The sequence below is a fragment of the Caloenas nicobarica genome, chromosome 4 (genome assembly GCF_036013445.1).
Source record: "Caloenas nicobarica isolate bCalNic1 chromosome 4, bCalNic1.hap1, whole genome shotgun sequence".
Taxonomy (NCBI): domain Eukaryota; kingdom Metazoa; phylum Chordata; class Aves; order Columbiformes; family Columbidae; genus Caloenas; species Caloenas nicobarica.
The window spans coordinates 59,996,698-60,014,531 of NC_088248.1; the positions used below are offsets into that span (position 1 = coordinate 59,996,698).

The window sequence follows — 17,834 nt, forward strand, 5'->3', positions numbered from 1 at the left end:
AGGAAGATGACATTGTGCTGCTCCCTGTCCTTTTAAAATACCAAATCGATTTGAGGGCTTAACTTACTGTTATAGTTTATCCTGAACCTTCTGAGTCAGTTCATTGAATTTTAGCTGTAGCCATATAAAATTCTATACAGTGAAATTGTTTGGCCATACTGAAAATGGCTATGCCTTGATCCATCAATGCCACTAACTGCCAGCAATAAAGAAATTCTCCTTTATTCTTCATTTATTTCAGTGAATTTGTAAAACTACTATTGAATACCAAGAGTATATTTTACCGGGTTTTAATTTTTTTCTTCTTCTTTTAAGCAGCACATCAATGATATTTACCTGAAATGCACTTCACTGTTGAGTGGCTTCAGTAGCTGTCAAATAGAGACACTGGGAAGACCCAACAAAATGCAGACTTGTAAGACTGACTGTAGTAGTGAGCAAGATAATGGAAACATTTATAAGGAGAAGATTACAATTCAGTTACAGATGTGATTTAGTAAAGGGAATGCTGCATGGTTCTGTTCAAAGAACATCATGTATGACAAATGTATTAGGGTCATTTCAGTGCATTGCTGAATTGATAAAGATGAAATGGTTGACATAATTCATCCAGATTCCAGGAAAGTATTTGTTACAGACTGTACAGGAGAATGATTTACAGGGTCAGAAATCTGAGCATAGGGGACAGCTCTTGAAATGGAATACAAATCGGTTTAGGCACAAGAAACAGATGGTGTCAGTAAAATGAAACAATTCAGGGTGTGATGAGGTATGGATATGCCTGAACACGAGCACTGAATACCACATGATTCAGGTCCCATATCATTTGTTGCGCTAGGAATGTGGACATGGGCAGGTCTTCACTGCTTTGGAATGAGAAGATTTGCAAACCTCTCTGGGGTGATTGATTGAAAACAACCATGAAAACGCAAATCATCGTGGAGAAACCCATGCAGTAAATGCACTTCTAAAGTCCTCTATGGACAGCAGAAAAATGCCTAAAATTCACAGGTGATTAACCACTCCTACCTGCTTTTTAACACCATCTGTGCACCTTGTTAAATACCAAATTGAAATAGATACATTCTCCTGGTGTGTCAGAATCTGCCCAGCCACTAAAGATGAGAAAAATGACATTGTGCTGTTAGTGAAACCTGTGAACAGTGTAGAATTGGAGGGCTGGAGAGCGCAGGGTACACTCTCCATCGGCAAAATGTCCAAGAGGACAACCTCCAAGAGGTTTTGACTTCTTTTCCTTACTGTGTGGATTTTTTTCTCTTTATTTTAGAAATAGACTGAGAACAGTCTAGGACTGAGAACAACTACAACTGAGCACAGCAAGCTCATAGGAGGGTCCTAAAAACTAGCAGTGTTCCACCAATGTCTCATTCTTTGTCTACACAAATTGGCTGCCACCCTGCTCAAACACAGAAACAACAAGGGGCCACATTACTCAGTACACTCCATTAGATGACAGTGTCATTGCTTATTTTATAGCAGAAAGGATGGATGTCTTAAAGTCTGGACGGGAATTAGGCTCCTCATTGCATTTAAAATTCCACCACGGGTCTCTCTGCATCTTCTAGCCCTAAAGTTGCTTAAAGAGTGTGATACTCTTGGACTCCACCTTCAGTGGTGAACGCACTGTTAATTTTATTTATTCCAGCCTTTAAATGTACATATTTCTGTAAAGCAAAGATGCTCCTTACTCGACAAGAATCTTGATATAGAATCACAGAAGCATTTAGTTTGGAAAAGACCTTTAGATCATTGAGTACAACTGTAGACCTAACATTGCCAAGTCCACCACTAAACCATATCCCTACGTGCCACCTCTACACGTCTTTTAAACACCTCCAGGGATAGTGGCTCAACCACTTCCTTGGGCAGCCTGTTCCAATGCCTGACAACCCTTTTGGTGGAGATACAAAACTTTAAGTCCACGATGGAGAAAACCCTTCATGGAGAAAATATTTCTGGCAAAACCAGAAAGAGCAGAGGTCTAAATCTCCTAGGACCAGGAGATTATATTTTAAATTGATTCAATGATCAACAAGCATGAAGATAAAAACCATTTTGTAGCGAAAGAGATTACTTTGAAAATAAACAGGAACCAAGAATAAAAAGAAAAAGGTATAAAATTCAGATGTAAAACAAGTAGCAATGAGTAAATTAAAGTTATAGCTCTACTTTCACTCACATAATAATTTAATAGGATCATAACCTCATCAGTAAAATTGCTACCAATACAATAAAGCAGCAGGGGCAAAGAAAAGAGACGGTCACTCTAGAACATCATCTATTCCAATGGCTCCTGTGATAGAGGAATTACGGGGTTTAATTTCTTTCCATCTGATTCAAACCTGGAGGATAAAAACAGATTTCTTAATTTCTTCTGTTAAAGCTGTTGCACTTTCATAACTAAATATTTATGAGAAGAGAGGTTATATCCCACTAGCTATGGCTTTACCTGGGATGTAGAAACCCAAGCTTCAGCTCCTTGATCCAATTAACATTTAACTGCTTCTACCAACTGGAGAAGCTTCCAGAAAGATAAAAGAATGTTCACTAAACTTCACTTAGAAGAGACGGAGGTTGAAGCTCCCAAGGTCTGCACAACTTGAATGTAAAAGATGCAGACTTCAGCTCAGTGTCACTGGGTGCTGCTGCCCATTCTAAGGCATGCAGTCAGGGTGTGACGAGAAATTTCCTCACGAATCCAGAAAAATTGGATACCAAAACTGATACATTTTGTTTTTTCCAGATAGATATTTTCAAATGGAAACTTATTTTTCTGTAATATTCTCAACAAGTTCTGTTTCAATTTGATTTTTGTGCTCTCTGTCAGTGAGCTTCCCTTCTTCTCCGAATTGACTAGGAGGCACAGGATCAGGCTGGTCGTCTTCTAGATTCTCCACCTTGTTCTTTGCTTACAGTCTGCTGAGTATTGGCCACATATGCAAAGTGATGGTCTTGGTGCCGGAGGCTGGTGTGGTCACAGCAAAAAATGTCCCCGCAATGATCAGACAGTTTTCAGGAATTTGATATACCGCACCAGTTTAAAAATGAACTTACAAGTCTGAAAAGCCACTCATATGTCAGATTTGATGACAGTACTAGGTCACTCTTCAATTTCATAGTAACAGAAAGTAGTCTGAATTCCCCACCTGGATTTCTTAGTAAAATGAACTATTTCTTATCTAACACACTCAGAGGAACATAAAATGCAGAACACGTTTCCTTAGTACCCGTCGGTTGTGCCTGTCTGAGTCACTTGACAAAATATTTTCTCTGATCTTATATTGCATTTTTAGTTACATCAATAGCAAGATACTTTAAAGGAAATAATAATAATGCAGAAGGAGGGCAGTGAGAGACTTTCCAGTCTCTCCTGAGAGACTGTCTTGACAGGCGGAGTTTGATGCCTCTAGGAAAACAGAATTCATTTACAGTAACTATATTCAATTGTAATGACAAGGCCTTGAAACGGGCTCTGAGATTTTATCCTTTTTTTCTTTACTGCTGTGTTCTATATCCTACTGAGTCTTCCTTATTCTTAGGGTGAGGGAAGGAAGAGTCACTAATTCTGCTGGTGAACATAAAATAACTTATTTGTAACCCGTACACAGTTATCTACTACCACTAGCAGAGACAACAGTGCCGAACTTTTCCAACACAGCACAGATCAAACCAATTAATTTTACAGATGCTCTTAAAGAACTTAGAGCTCTCTTGGTCAAATAGGATTTGAACTCCCGCCCAGCATCTTCCAGAGCCTCATCCACAGCCTGGTGGTCCTGGGGGACTTCACTAAGTCCCTGCTTGGTGTCAAGCTCAGTACATCCACACAAAAGTATCTGAAATGAGCGTTTCTATATAATGGGTGTTTACTAGCAATATCTAAGGGTCGGTGACCTCCTCAAACACCTGTGTCCACCATCCTGCCTGTTTTCTGAGCCATAGCTAGCTAGGAAGCACCCAACCAGCTGTTTTTCAAGGAAACCTCCCATATTACCTGAGGCTCCAAACTTCTCTAGCCAGAAGCGTGCCTAAGCGTTAGGTGCTGCAACATCACAGGGCCTCGGAGAAACCAGCCTTTAAACCAAAATTGTTTAAAGCACTAACACATGAAGTTATACATAATATATTACTCCTAAAAAACCCATACAACAGAACACTATTGAATTTGCCTTCTCAGTCACTCAGAAAAAGAAAGAAAAAGAAAAGAAAAAGGAAAAAGGAAAAAGACTCTCAAGTTTTAATGTTACATGCAGCATCTAATACACAAAGGAACACAATACATTGTAGGTGCAAAACCGTTGAAGAGGAAAAAAGAAATACCATCCCTTTAAAGATCTTTGGTGTTTGCCTAAGATGTGTCCTTCACAGACCTGTCTGGGCACAAAAGGATTCAACATAAACGAATAACTGCTAAACTGCTTCTGATCTGCAGATCATATTGTCCTGCTGACAGATCATGCATGTGAAGTAGAAGAGCTGATACAGGACAGTGAAACCAGCAATGAACCTGAGAAAATTGAGAAGGCGCAGCTGGAATATAAATGGACCAAAAGCAGCCTCTGACAAGGAAAGGCAAAAGCAAAGAAAGGAAAACAAACAGGGGAACAGATAAATGCTAAAAGTAATAGTACCCCCCACAAACATAGGATGCTTCCTCCAGAATGTGTGCATGAGGGTTTGAACATGTATTTATCTATCATCAGATTAGCAAGAACATGAGCCAGAATAATGCTGATACAAATTACCAAAGGTACCAAAGTGCATGTTTTATCTATGACAGTTTATATCCTCATTCAGAGGTATTTAAATCCTGATTAAATGGAACCCTGGAACATCTGTGGAGAGTCAAATTGAATCATCCTTCAGGGGACAAGCACTACATGTTTTCATTACATTTCAATTATATAGCCTGTCCAGATCTTAAGGATTTACACTGTTTTTTAAATCATATATTTCTTTAGAGCTGGACAGAGATGTAATGTGATGCTAGTGCAGTAGACAAATGTTGACAAAAATAAACAGCAAAATTTGAAGCAATCCATTCATTAGCTTACCTATGGATGAAAAAATGTGTTATTTTCTTTTTTAATGTCTGACAAAGACACTGATTTCTGAAAGCTGTGGTTTAGAACTGTTGATTAAATCCCCTACAAGTGAAAACTGTTGGTTAAATTTCCTACATGTGTTTACCTGAGTAGTTGCATCAAAGAGCCGCAGTAGCTTGGATCTGATTCTGAATGTGAAAAAAAAAAAGAAGTGTTTTTAGAACGCCTGGAGCCTTCGTAATGAAATGTGGAAAATGCTTAGAGAAGTAGAGGGTAATCTGGTGAAAAGCCAGATGAACTCGAGATACTGAGGGAAAGATGGATCACAAAGCAGAATTGCAGAGACGGGAGATGAAACACTAGAAGCAGATAAGTTTATCTAGTGAATGTATAGAGGAAGAAAGCAAAGAAGATAATGGATCTAGAGACAAAGACAATGAGATGGTAGCTGAAGAGGAAGGTGGAGAGATGATTTTTTTCCTCAGAGGTTCAATGACAATACCGTATTCTTCTGATGCTGGCAAGGTGATGGCACAAAAGTAGTTACTGCAGCAGGTAGGAGAAGAATCACGACACCTTGTTAGTTTTGCAGTTAAAACAGCAGACTGATACTCCTGAGACCTGCAATTTCCCTTCTCGGTTATGTTTGAAACCTTGGTTTCCTTGGGCAAGGCAATTATCTCTCTCTGGTAAATAAGGCAGAGAGGATGAGGAAAGCTGAAGAAGCTGCCAAAAGGCCTGATAGCACTAAAAGTGATTACTTACAAATACATATTTGGGTTCTTTTGTTTCCTTTCTCATCCTATCAAGAGTACTCAAGGCACATTTCAGCTTATTTTTTATTTATTCCCTTGAATCTTCCTCTTACTTCAGAAGAAAGTGGTTATTCTCACCCAAGAGCTTGGGCTTTCTGAAAAACACCAGCTCTCATCAGACTTTTGATAAAATCGTAAGAGCTGGAAACATTGAAAGTTCCTTTTGTTTTACTAACCTCTCTTTCATGAATACTTACTTCTCATTTGAATAATTATCATAAATAAAAATTAAAACCTTATGGTTGTGGGAAGTGTGAGCAGCTTTGGGATTAAGATGAGTGACATCTCTCAAAAATGAGGGCTGTTAGAGGGTTGTTTTTCTTAGAAGTGGAGCTGTTTCTGCAAGAGAATTCTGACTCTGGCATACTACAAGACCAAGAAAATGGAGGAGAGAAATTCTGCAAATGAGAAGAAGAACTGGGAAAAAAGATTGTTTGATTCATCTACAACAGAAATTGTACGGCTTTAACTATTAATACTATGAAAATGATGGAGTTTCTAATACCGCTAATGATTCTTTTAAGCAGTGGGTTTAAATTATTGTTCTCGTTCATTTAATTTTCATTATTTGCTATTTGCCTGTGCAAACAAGATGCAGTTTTCAGCAATGGTTTGCCAAGAAGCCTGGGAAGACATGCAGGATTGTGATGTATCACACCCATGACAATGTAAACCACAGAAAAATATGATCAAAGGCAAGACAAATGTACCCTCTAGAGCACTAAAGTTACAGAATGCCTAGAGATAAAGAACAGCTAATTTAGGAGAAAATGGGCCATAATTTGGAGAAAATGTCTAAGTTTGATTTATAATTTGCAGGTAAAATGTATGAACTCTGTGTCTATCAAACTAGAGTTCCATACTAAAGCTAACTGCTCTCGTGGACTTTTTTTTTTTAATATATATATATGGAGATAACCACAAGCATTTACTAAACTTGATCATTTCACATTCGAAGAGAGCTCCTGCTCTTTTTAGATGTGGCCTATATTTCTTCTCACATATGCCATCAATTAAGCACCTAGAACAGAAATGTTGTCAGTGGCAAGGCCAAGGCATCACCTGCTCAAAGGGGTGTGAAGTTGTCAAAGGAGGGCCTCTCAGCCATTTTAGAGAACAGAAGGACACTGCGCTAAGATGCCAAACCACAAACAAATCTTAACAGTGGGGAAATTGTGTTAAGGAATGAGGCACATATATTTTATTGTGTTGTCTTGAACTGTTTGTTGTGTTATTTAAAAGAAAGCGTAATTGTTGGTTAAACTGCTTGAATACTCCATGTAATTACATTTGGACTCTGCTGGGTGCAGCTGAGCCATGGAGGTATCTGGGAGGGAGTGGAGTGTGCTCGGGTTTCAATGCCGATGGAGGGGTCTGCACTAGCAGGGAGAAGAAGCCAGACCAAGTCCTGGGTTGTTACATTATTTACATCTCCGTGAACAATAGAGATCTGTGCCCAGACTGGGCAGCGTACAGTACCATGTCTTGAGAAGATGGTTTTCTACCTCGTTGTCCTCCTGCTCTGTCTTAATTTACACACACAATGTGTGTACCTGATTCGCAGGGGGTGGGTTACATACAAATAATACCTATGGTGGATGAAAAATTTGACACGAGCCAGCAACGTGCGCTTGCAGCCCAGAAAGCCATGCATATCCTGGGCTGCATCAAAAGGAGCGTGGCCAGCAGGCCAAGGGAGGTGATTCTGCACCTCTGGTCTGCTCTGGCGAGACCCCACCCGGAGTCCTGCATCCAGCTCTGGAGCCCTCAGCACAGGAAAGACATGGACCTGTTGGAGAGGGGCCAGAGGAGGCCACCAAGATCATCAGAGGAATGGAACAGCTCTCCTATGAGTACAGGCTGTGAGAGCTGGGGTTGTTCAGTCTGGAGAGGAGAAGGCTCTGGGGAGACCTTTTTGCAGCCTTTCAGTACTTCAAGGGGGTTTATAAGAAAGATGGAGAGAGACTTTACTAAGGCCTGTAGCAACAGGACAAGGGAAAGCAGTTTTAAACTGGAAGAGGGTAGATTTAGACTGGACTTAAGGAAGAAATTTTTTACAATGAGAAAGGTGAAACACTGAACGGGTTGCCCAGAGAAGTTGTCGATGCCCCATCATTGGCAGCGTCCAAGGCCAGGCTGGACGGGGCTCTGAGCAACCTGATCCAGTTGAAAATGCCCCTGCTCAGTGCAGGGGGGTGGACTCCATGTCTTTGAAAGTCCCTTGCACCCTCACCCATCCTGGGACCCAACGGTCTCTACTGCAGTACAGTATCCTGACGCACACCCCACGGGTGTGTTCGGTGCCTGGGATGGCAGCGGAGCCCTGCCGCTATGCAGCAGGAGGATGTAAGGAGATGAGGACAATCTGGGCAACACACCCCAGCCCCTTCTGCACAGCCCTGGGCGGGTGGCTGCGCTGTGCCCCCCGCTCTCCCCTGCAGACCTCTCCTCCTCCTCCTCCTGCCCAGGCACCGCAGCCCTGCCCGGCTGTGCCGGGGCCCTGCGCCGGCCCCGGGGCCCGGCAGCGCTCGGCGGGCAGGGCCGCGCTAGGCCGCGGGCGCTGAGGCGCCGCCGCAGGCCCGGCTCCCGCAAGCCCATGCCCGCCACCCCGCCCGGGCGGCCCCGGCAGCTCGGCAAGAGGCGGCCGCAGGCCCCGCCTCTCCCCGCAGGCTCCTCGGCGGAAAGCTGGGGCGGGCGGGGCCGCTCGCCGTCGCGGGTCGCCGGAGCCATGAGCTCCCGCCGCAGCGAGAGCGACTGGCAGGGGCTGGTGAGCGAGGTGAGGCGGCGGGCCGGGGTGGCGGTAGCCGCGGGCCGGGACGCCGGCCCTTCTGGCGTCGCCCGGGGAGAGGGGCGGGCGGGCCGGCCCCTCCGCCTCGCCCGGCTGCTGCCCCGCTCCTCGGGGAGACTGTGCCGGGGGGCAGGGCACAGCCGGCGGGAGAGGGCCCTGCGCCGGGAGCGGAGCCCGCCCCGCGGCTGGCGCGGCAGCAGGTGCAGCGGGCGGGCGGGGGGCGCGGAGCGGCAGCCGGGCAAGGCGGAGCTGTGCGGCCACGGCGGCCGTGTGGCGCGGCCCCGCCGCCACCCCGCCTCGGGCCGCCGGCCCCTGCACGGCTGCGAAGCACCGGGAGCGAGTGTGTGCGAACCTCTCGCGTGTACCGGCTGCCAGAAGGCAGGTTTTCAGGTGCCCAGCCCGCTGTCGGGGCCGGGCACCGGGGATCAGCTGTGGCCGTGGCCCGCGGGGCCGAGGCCCGGGCTGGCCGTGCTGCCGGCCGGAGGGAGGCCCAGCAACCGGGCTGCTCCGGCAGTTCGCTCGTGTGGCAAATGCTTTGTTTGCTTAACTTGGCTTGCGTCATGAAGAAAAAGGTTTTGAGACCCGTGGTGTCATGTGTGCAATGGGAGAAAGATCTTTAATAGGGTAGGGGCCGTGAGCTTCAACAGGTGGAATGAGGATTTTCAGAATGCAAGTGTAGAAAACTGTATTATCTACTACATCCTCATTAAAAGTTCCGCAGTGTTTACAGGTACACATTTTCATGTAGGACAAGTTACTAAATTCAAAACAACTCGAGGTCAGTATAATTTAAAGGAGTATCACCAAAGTCAAGCTGGTTTAATAGGCAAAACTATGAAGTGTGTAGTAGGTTGACATGCTGGTTTTTACATTGCATATCGCATTGCATTAGTTCTGCATAACTATAAAATAGCATTTTTATGTTTACAGCTAGCAAACAAAACTTTTGTGCAGGCGGCTTGGGCCTAGATCAACCTGACTGAATCTACCGTCCTAGAGTATGATGCACAGTGATGAATTCCTTCGATTTCAGGAGGTCTTTGCCTCTGTTAACATTATGTTGGCATCGCTTAGGTCCCTGACCTGTCAAAAAGATGCATGAGTTCAGGATCCTGAACCTGTCACTTCTCCCCGTTATTTCAGTGGGAGTTGGTGTGGGCCCAGATCTGTGCTAGTACAGCATGTCCAGTGTTGGAGTCTACCTGTGCACACGGTGTCCGCAATGACACAAAATTATCCAGAAGAAAGTAAAAAGCGTGCTTTTAGTAGTATCCTAATCATGCAGCGCTGCATCTGACCTCTCATTTCCCAAATGAAGGGTTAAGACATAGAGGCAGTTCATGAGGTGTGTTCAGCGGAAATGTCGCCATTCTTTGCTTTAAAAAGTCATTTAGAATTACCTTGGAACTTTTTTACTTTTGATATAATTTAACCTAAAAACTTAATCTTGAAATTGAACACTTATTTCTGGTTTAGGGGCTTCTTGATTACAGCGAAGCTACTGCTAAGCTACATTCTTGCAAATACATAAGCATACATATAATTTCTTTTTCTCAGGAACAATTGGAGGCCTAGTGATTTATATTCCATTTTTCCTTCCTTTCTCTCTGTTCCCACAGCAGGCTTACAGCCTGTTTTTCTGTATGAAGTCTATAGCATGTATGTCAGGGTAGAGGCTTCCCTCTTTTGCCTTCGTCTTCCTTTGGCTGTTGTGATTAACTTTGTGTGGTTAATCCATTAACTCCAACATCATCATGGGTCTGTGAGAAGGTGGCTCTAATTTGCGAAATAACTGGCTATAAGTTTTTCCAGTTGACTGTATCCCTCAGTGGTACAGAGCTTCTCCAGGCTTCTTAGTTTCAATGTAATTTAAGTTCTCTTCCCTACCCATTTTGTAAACGTTTTGAAGTGCTTTCAAAATAGGAGATAACATAGCATGAAAAGACTTAGTAGCTCTAAACAAATACTCTCACATTGCTGATGCTCGACAGTTAAAATATAGAATGGGGTTCAAAATCCTGGTATAAAAGACCAGAAGGTAGTGGGTTCAGATCCGTGGTCATATTCTTTTTCATTTCCACAAGCTCAGTCCTCTGAGTTTGAAAGCCAGGAGTAATTGAACTACTCGTCAAAGCAACTGTAATATTTTTAGAAGTCTGGTATTGCAGGTGTTAAGTAAAGTGGTAAGATGTATTTTTTTGTCCTTATATATACACACAAACACTTGTACACACAGCTGTATATTTTTGTAGTTTGGCTTTTAATTCTTCATCAGAGAAAAAGAATGCTTGTTTTGTGTGTTCCAGTCTTTTTCTGTATGTACTCCCCTTTTTTTTTTCTTTCCGACTTCTGTTCAATTTCAGTGCCTTTTGCTCTGTACCCTTTCACGTACCCGTCTCTGCTTTTATTATGCTCATCACTAACTTCTTGCTTGTTCTTTTGCCACTACGTTCATGTATTTTTCCACTTATTCTGCAGCCACTTGCCTTTCAGGCCTAGTGTGCACGTGGTACTCTTGAACAATCTTTGCACCACATGTACCTTGAACATTCTTTAAACTAACTTTGAATAGTTTGACTAGGAAGGAATACTGGGACAAAGCCAACTTAGCAAATACTGAAGGAGCAGAAAGAGTCATTATTTCCCTTGATAAGCTTGCAAACTGAATGCAAAAGAATAAACTTCAGGAGTGAGAATCCACATAAATTTTGCCTCTTCTTTAGCTGAGTTCAAGTATTGATGGTGGATGAATATAAATAAAAAGCAAAGTACTCTGTTGCGTTGCCACATAATTTTTGCTTGGAGTTTCAGTTTTTGTCTAACATTTACCTAGAAAGCAGTCACAGAAAGGTGGTTGTACTGTGTTTTTCAGTGAAGAGAGCAGAATTCTTGAAAACAATTTTGGTCACCAAAACTTGGTCACAGAGTTTTGTTTGTTTGCTTTTAAATGTTTTTAAATGTCTGTACTTACTTCTCAGCCTGAGAGCCGTGTTTATGGATATGCTAAGCTGTTGACTTTTACAAACTCATGTGAGTCAAATGCTTAGTGGCTCAGTTTTCCTGTCTCTGTAAGGGAAATGAAACATAACTAAATGCCATGGATGTGAATGAAAAACATGATTTATGAACTTTGTTTGAGGGTAGTTGGGGGCTTCTTTTTGAAAGGTTGTAGAAGCTTCCAACTCTGTATGTTCTGCTGTGGAGAAGGGTGGGATTTCAGTTTTTGCCTGAATTCCATTTTAGTCTGTTTTGGAATCATTTGATCTAAGGATGATGACAGAATCAGTGGTGGAGAAAGGAGTAGGTGATAGCATGATCTTGGGGTGAAGGGATGAGTTGAACAGTACTGGGAGATCATGTATGGTAGGGAAAAAACACTTTAAAATCATCTGCAAGACCACCTCTGCCCTTGCTTCAGAGATCTGACTTCTATGAGTTTGGTCTGCTTTCTGCTGAAGTCTGTGAGTGTGCTTCCATTTACTTCATTAGGAGTTGGCACCAGTCCTAATTTAATACTCCTTGGAGAACGTGTACTTTTAGCAGTGTTTTCTACTGGGAGCAAGAAGGGTTTCCTAGGAAACCCATAAGGCTAGAGTGGTTGTCCTCTGTCCTTTCTGCTAGCTTCTCCCTCAGATTTGCCAGCTTCTAGAATTAAATCCAATGTCAAAAGGCTTCTCTTTTCCTTGTCAGCTCCCACACGTTAGAGCATTTACTGTATGCTATTTACAGCTACTCATATGTGACTATGCCTCCTAAAATTAGTTTGAAGAAATTTAGTCTCCATTTAATTTGTCATTCTCAGGAGCCTATTTCTTGATTAATAACTGTGTATGATCTTCGGCACCACAGAGGGAAGTTATATGCTTGTGCTCTTGAGCTTCGTTGCCTAGTAATTACCAACTTAAAATTTGGAGAAAGAGTTTTGGGCAATTATTTATCAAACGTGCAACTACTAAGCAGTAGTTCTAGTTGAAATAGTTGAATGTTCCAGACATGAATTCTGAATGAGAGTGAGAAACCTAACCTTGTAATTGGCAGAGCATACCTTTCACATTGCTTGCACTTTTTTTTTTTAATGTGGACAAGAGAGAACAGGAAGGAAAATTAGTTTATAATATCTCTCTAACTTTGTCTCATTGCTTTTTCAAACAGAGCATAAAATATAATTCACCAAACCTCTGTAAGGGGACCTGACAGAGCCACTAATTTCAGAGCTTTTCTAAATGCAGGCAAATGCCAGTGGCTGTAGGGAAGAACAAAGTGGAGTGGATGCTCTGAGGTCCCCAGGTGATCGGGTTGACATCATAATGGCTCTGCCATTTGGAAAAGGAAGTGGAAATGCTAAACGAGCTGGCACTGCGACTTACTGCTCCCCAAAGTTCTTGGGAGCTTTGGCAGAGATGCTACAGAGACCTGCGTGCTGCACTTTCAGGCAGCAAAACAAGTGTTTGCTTCTCATGTTTCCGTGTTCCAGGCTGGACTAAGATACCCACAGGGATGCTGAGGAACAAACACAGAGAAATTAATAATGTAATTGGATGCACAACATGCAAAACTTTTAAGGACTGGGCCACGTTGCAAACTAGTGTTATTTTGACTAATCAAATTGAATTATGGTAATTCCTAAATGACTAGTGAAGATGATGTGGTGTAATATTGTCATCAATACAAGATGTGGTGCTCTGGGGAGCTGCTTATATCACTTATGTCATCAGTGAATGACAGCAGCCTGCTCTGTGTTTCAGCAGTCAGGAGGCAGCTGATGATGCAAGCGCTGGGCAGCAGGAAAAGCGGAGGTGATATTGTGGGATAAAACCAAGGGCACTGCGTTGTTGTCTCAGGTTTTATCGGAGACAAGGACATGAGATGGCAGGCGAATAGCCAGTAATTGTGTATTTCTCTGGATTTGAGCGCTTGACTCTTTCAGATAAGTTGAACAGTTTAATCTCAAGTCAAGGGCAGCAACGTTACTGAAACGCCATCAACAAACACCTCGAATAGTGACATTGCAATGCATTTTGGGACTCTGCAGTTTGCCATTTCCACCACAAAATTGCCTCCAAGAGTACAGTGATGAGAAATTTGATAAAACTTCAGGCAGTTCAATAGCAGGTGGATCAGTTGTCCAAAAAGTGGTGAGTAGAGGTCATGGTTTCTCTGAGAGCATGGTGGACAATAGGTTTCCAGGCCCACGCACAATGTGGTGGTCCATCGGCATTTTGGAGGACACCAGGTCCTGGAGTGTTGAGCGAACATGGAAGATGTTCCACAGTGATTCCAAAGCACAGTTTGAAGATCTCTGCTTTTACCCTCAGGAAATTAGGTATTTTCCTTCTTATCACTAATTGCCATTAAGTACCCAAATATAGGCCAGTAATTTGTACAAATTTAAAATAAATTACTTTGTGATAGGAATTCAGTGCATTTGTTGATTCACAAAAAGAAAGTCTAAAACCTTGAGAGTGTTCCAGCTTCATCAGATTATTAGACCATGTCTACGGCATCATTAATGAGATCTATCCAGATTTGTCAGTAAAAATAGCAATGGACAAATAGTAAATGTTCAATGTAGAGAGTCACCTTGGAGCAGTTACGCTCTCCTGTAATGTCAGTCTCTTTTTACTCAATTTCACTAAAGTAGTTATCTGGTTGTAAAGCAGTTCAGGCAGTAATGTAGGATGTCATATATATTCCTTTAATTATTATGATCTTCCTTGTAGCAATTATAATTTGCTTTATTGCAGATAACAGTGAATTGGTAGATAAAAGTCACTAGACAGATATGAAAAGTTGTTCGTCGTAGCTTTTAGATTGAAAGTATAGCAACTGATTCTCGGTTAACTTTGTTTTTTAAATTCAAAAATTATTTTGGAACATCAATTTAAAAAAACAAAAGACAATAAGAATATTTTGTAGTAACTGTATTGCACGATAGAATTCACTTATTTGTCTCACTGATAGACAGTGTGTGAGACATACACTTTCTTTCAATTACAGAGGAAGAAATATCTGTATGAATGCCAGAAGCATCTATTGAATGCTCTTTCTCAGACTGTATGAGCAAATTTTCCTTATTGCTTGCATTGCTCCAAAAAGACTGTTGAGCTCCTGTGTTCCTTGTGACAGCACACCAGTTTCGCTGTACTTGCTTGTCCATATGTGGGAAATTGTTGGTGAGACTCAGTTGTTTCCCTGAGTAGAATCCATTTCTGCTGTACAGTTGTTAGATCAGTTTATGGCCATTATTAGTACTTTTTTTTTAACATTCAGAAGCATATATATTGAATAACCTGTTTCAGGTCTGTCTTTGTATAATTTGGTTTTCCTTCAAAAATGGTAGTAGGAATTGTAAACATAGCTCTGTCAAATAATCAAATCCCACAGAAATGCTGTGGCTTTATTGCTTCTTGTGCCATACACCCATGGAAACAAATTGCCATACAGTATTATCATTTTTATCCCATTTATTTGTGAAAGTAAATATATGCAAAAGGCAAAAATGGCTTCAAAAAGTCTTCTAGGTGGTCACTTTCATAGTAAAATCCAAACAGTAGGTTGATGAAAGATGCCAAGCCTCTTCCTTCTGTATGGCACACCATCAGTGTATAATTCATGAAGTTAAAATATACTTTAAACTTTTCATTTGTACTTTAAACTTTTTATTTAGAGCCTGAATACAGCTGTCCCCACAACCTGTTAATGGTTCGTTATCCTCAACCTAATAGATGATGGAGAATTCCCATGTCCCCACCAGTGCTGCTGTGAAAGGTGATGCCTTCTTTTGTGCTTTGAGGGTGTCCTTTGTGGAGAGCTGTGACTCATGGCAGAAACAAGATTTGTTTAGTGCTAGGTGTGCATTTCCTGCCTGGTAAGTATTATTTTTACAGCCTTACCCACATGCTCTGGTTGCTTCCGACTCTTTCGTACGCTGTTTTGTATTCCAGCACTTGTGGCAGGGCCCAGAGGTACCTGCTGGTGGTGTGGGTGTCCTAGGGTGATGCGTTTAGCGTTGCTCCCTCCCACTGTGCACATTGTACAGGCTGCTCTGCTCCACCGAGGCATTGGCTGGATGGGCCAACTTCGTTCTTCCTGGAGGTTAAAGGAACAGGACAAGCTACTTGCTTCAGGGGTTTGGGCTGTTGAGGTTTTTTTGTTGTTTGTTGGGGGTTTTGTTTGTTTGGTTTTGGTTTTTAAGTGATCGCGAGGTTTGCTTTTACTCATTTTTATTTGCAATAGCTGTATCAGATTGTTAGTATTTAAAAACAATTTAGTGAAGGCATATTTTACAATTAACTAAGACATGAGGTGAAACTGGAAAAAACAAGGGAGATTATCAGAGGCAAATACTTCACTGTAAGGGAAGGAATTATTTTATCAAGTTTGAAGCAGGTTTACCATGTCACTATAATCACTTGCTGGCAATATTAAAGTTTAGCTTCTGATACTTTTCAGTGCTTTGTCAGGGGACTTGACATTTGTGTTAGGTATCAGTAAGGACATAAGTACATAGGTACAGTTGCCTTAGTAAAGTTGATGCCAAGGCGTCATAATCTAGAAAATTTATGGCAGGATTTCAACTTCAGTGTTGCCAGAAATAAAATTAATCCAAGGTGGAAGTGTCCTTTTTGTGAGTTGAAAACCTTCTTGGAATTGTTTTTCTCATTCCCTCCCCACTTTTTTGCAACTAAGCATTTACCATTTTTGGAAAATTTTGGCTGTACTAATATACCAAACCTGCTTTTCCCTTTCTTATTGACTTGAAATTGAGGTTAACAAAGTCAATTCCAAGCAAGGCATACATACAAGTAATGATTTTTGTCCCGAAGAACAGCACCGACTTGAACAGTATGGAAGTGCTGATGCTTTGTGCAAGAGCCCATAATGACGAAGTATTCTTGTCAGGGTATATAATGAAACTATAAATTGTTTTCATGACTGCCGTGATATTTGGTCTCTTGCAGAGCACATTCAGAAAGTATTTAGTGCCACATCTTATGTGAGTAACATCAGAAATAGAAATATATGGCTTAGCATGTGCAGTGTCAAGTGATGGGTGAGAAGAACGTGCTGATTGAACATCACATTAAGTGTAAAAAGTTGCCTGAAACTTCTGCTAGGTAACAGCCAGTGCAGGAAGGATGGCATACGCGATACTCGCTCTTCCTCTCAGTGGAGAAAGGCAATGAAGCAGGTCAGACTGATGCAGAACGGCTCAGATTTGCAAGTCCTGCTTTGCTTTGTGCCGGAGCCCCACGTGTAAGAGGCCATGGCTGGAGGGGAAGGCTCACCTCTGCCTTCCCTCCCCATTCAGGTGCTTGCGATATTCCTACATTATTTCCCATTCTTGACTCAACAAGCAAGTGCATATAGTATCACAGCTAAATTAGTTTATTTTACCAGTGCTGATAGGATATTGCACTGTAATTGTTTCAGACTCAAGGTACATTCTGCTGTACCGCGGCCCTCTTCCCCTGTCCAGGTGGGAGGCTGAGCCCAAGGACGTTGCTGGTAACGGGAGGAGGGAAGGGAAATGAAGTGGGAATTGCTGGTTGTGAACTGAGAGCTGGGTATTGTGGACACAAGTAGAAAGGGAGTTTGCAAAGGCTTCTTCTTTCCAGCCATCTTCCCAGGACTGTGGGTCAAGTTGTGAGGTTCCTCATACTGTTGCATATGAGGAAAATGAGGAGAAACTCAAATTGCTGAATTTTCTAATTCACAGCGGTCAGGTGAGTGTGTGGCCTTACAAATGCATTTCAGGCTTCTGATATAACAGATTTCTCTCCTGTGATTGTTCTTAATAAGCTAAGACAACTTGTGACAGCCTTTGATCTTGTGCAGAGTCTTTCTCCATATTTTCAGAGAAAAACTTGAGCAGTGCTGGCTGGGGTGGAAATGGCTTGTTCCAATTATGTTTTATTTTCTCTTCTGCAGTATCTGGTGTGTAAAAGGAAGCTTGAAAGTAAAAAGGAGGCATTGCTAATCCTTTCCAAAGAGCTGGACACCTGTCAGCAAGAAAGAGACCAGTACAAGCTTATGGCCAACCAGTTGCGGGAGCGACACCAGTCTCTGAAAAAGAAGTATCGAGAGCTGATTGTAGGTTGTTCTTTATGAATACTGTATAATTGGGGAACAAGAATCAACCTCTAAAAAAATTGAAAGGAGTCC

The 17,834-nt window shown here is 42.2% G+C and overlaps 1 protein-coding gene across 5 annotated transcripts in view; it reads left to right on the forward strand.

Annotated features, from left to right (window-relative positions):
* Positions 1-8,560: 8,560 nt before the first annotated feature.
* Positions 8,561-17,834, forward strand: part of CCDC149 (coiled-coil domain containing 149) — a 52,039-nt gene continuing 42,765 nt past the window's right edge. For 4 of the 5 annotated variants that reach the window (XM_065634043.1, XM_065634046.1, XM_065634044.1 and 1 more), the window contains exons 1-2: positions 8,561-8,657; positions 17,601-17,762. In XM_065634043.1, coding sequence (XP_065490115.1) covers positions 8,610-8,657; positions 17,601-17,762 — 210 coding nt within the window. In that variant the 5' untranslated portion in view covers positions 8,561-8,609. Of the gene's footprint in view, positions 8,658-8,734; positions 8,870-17,600; positions 17,763-17,834 lie in introns of those variants that run through there. The other variant, XM_065634047.1, reaches the window with a different exon arrangement.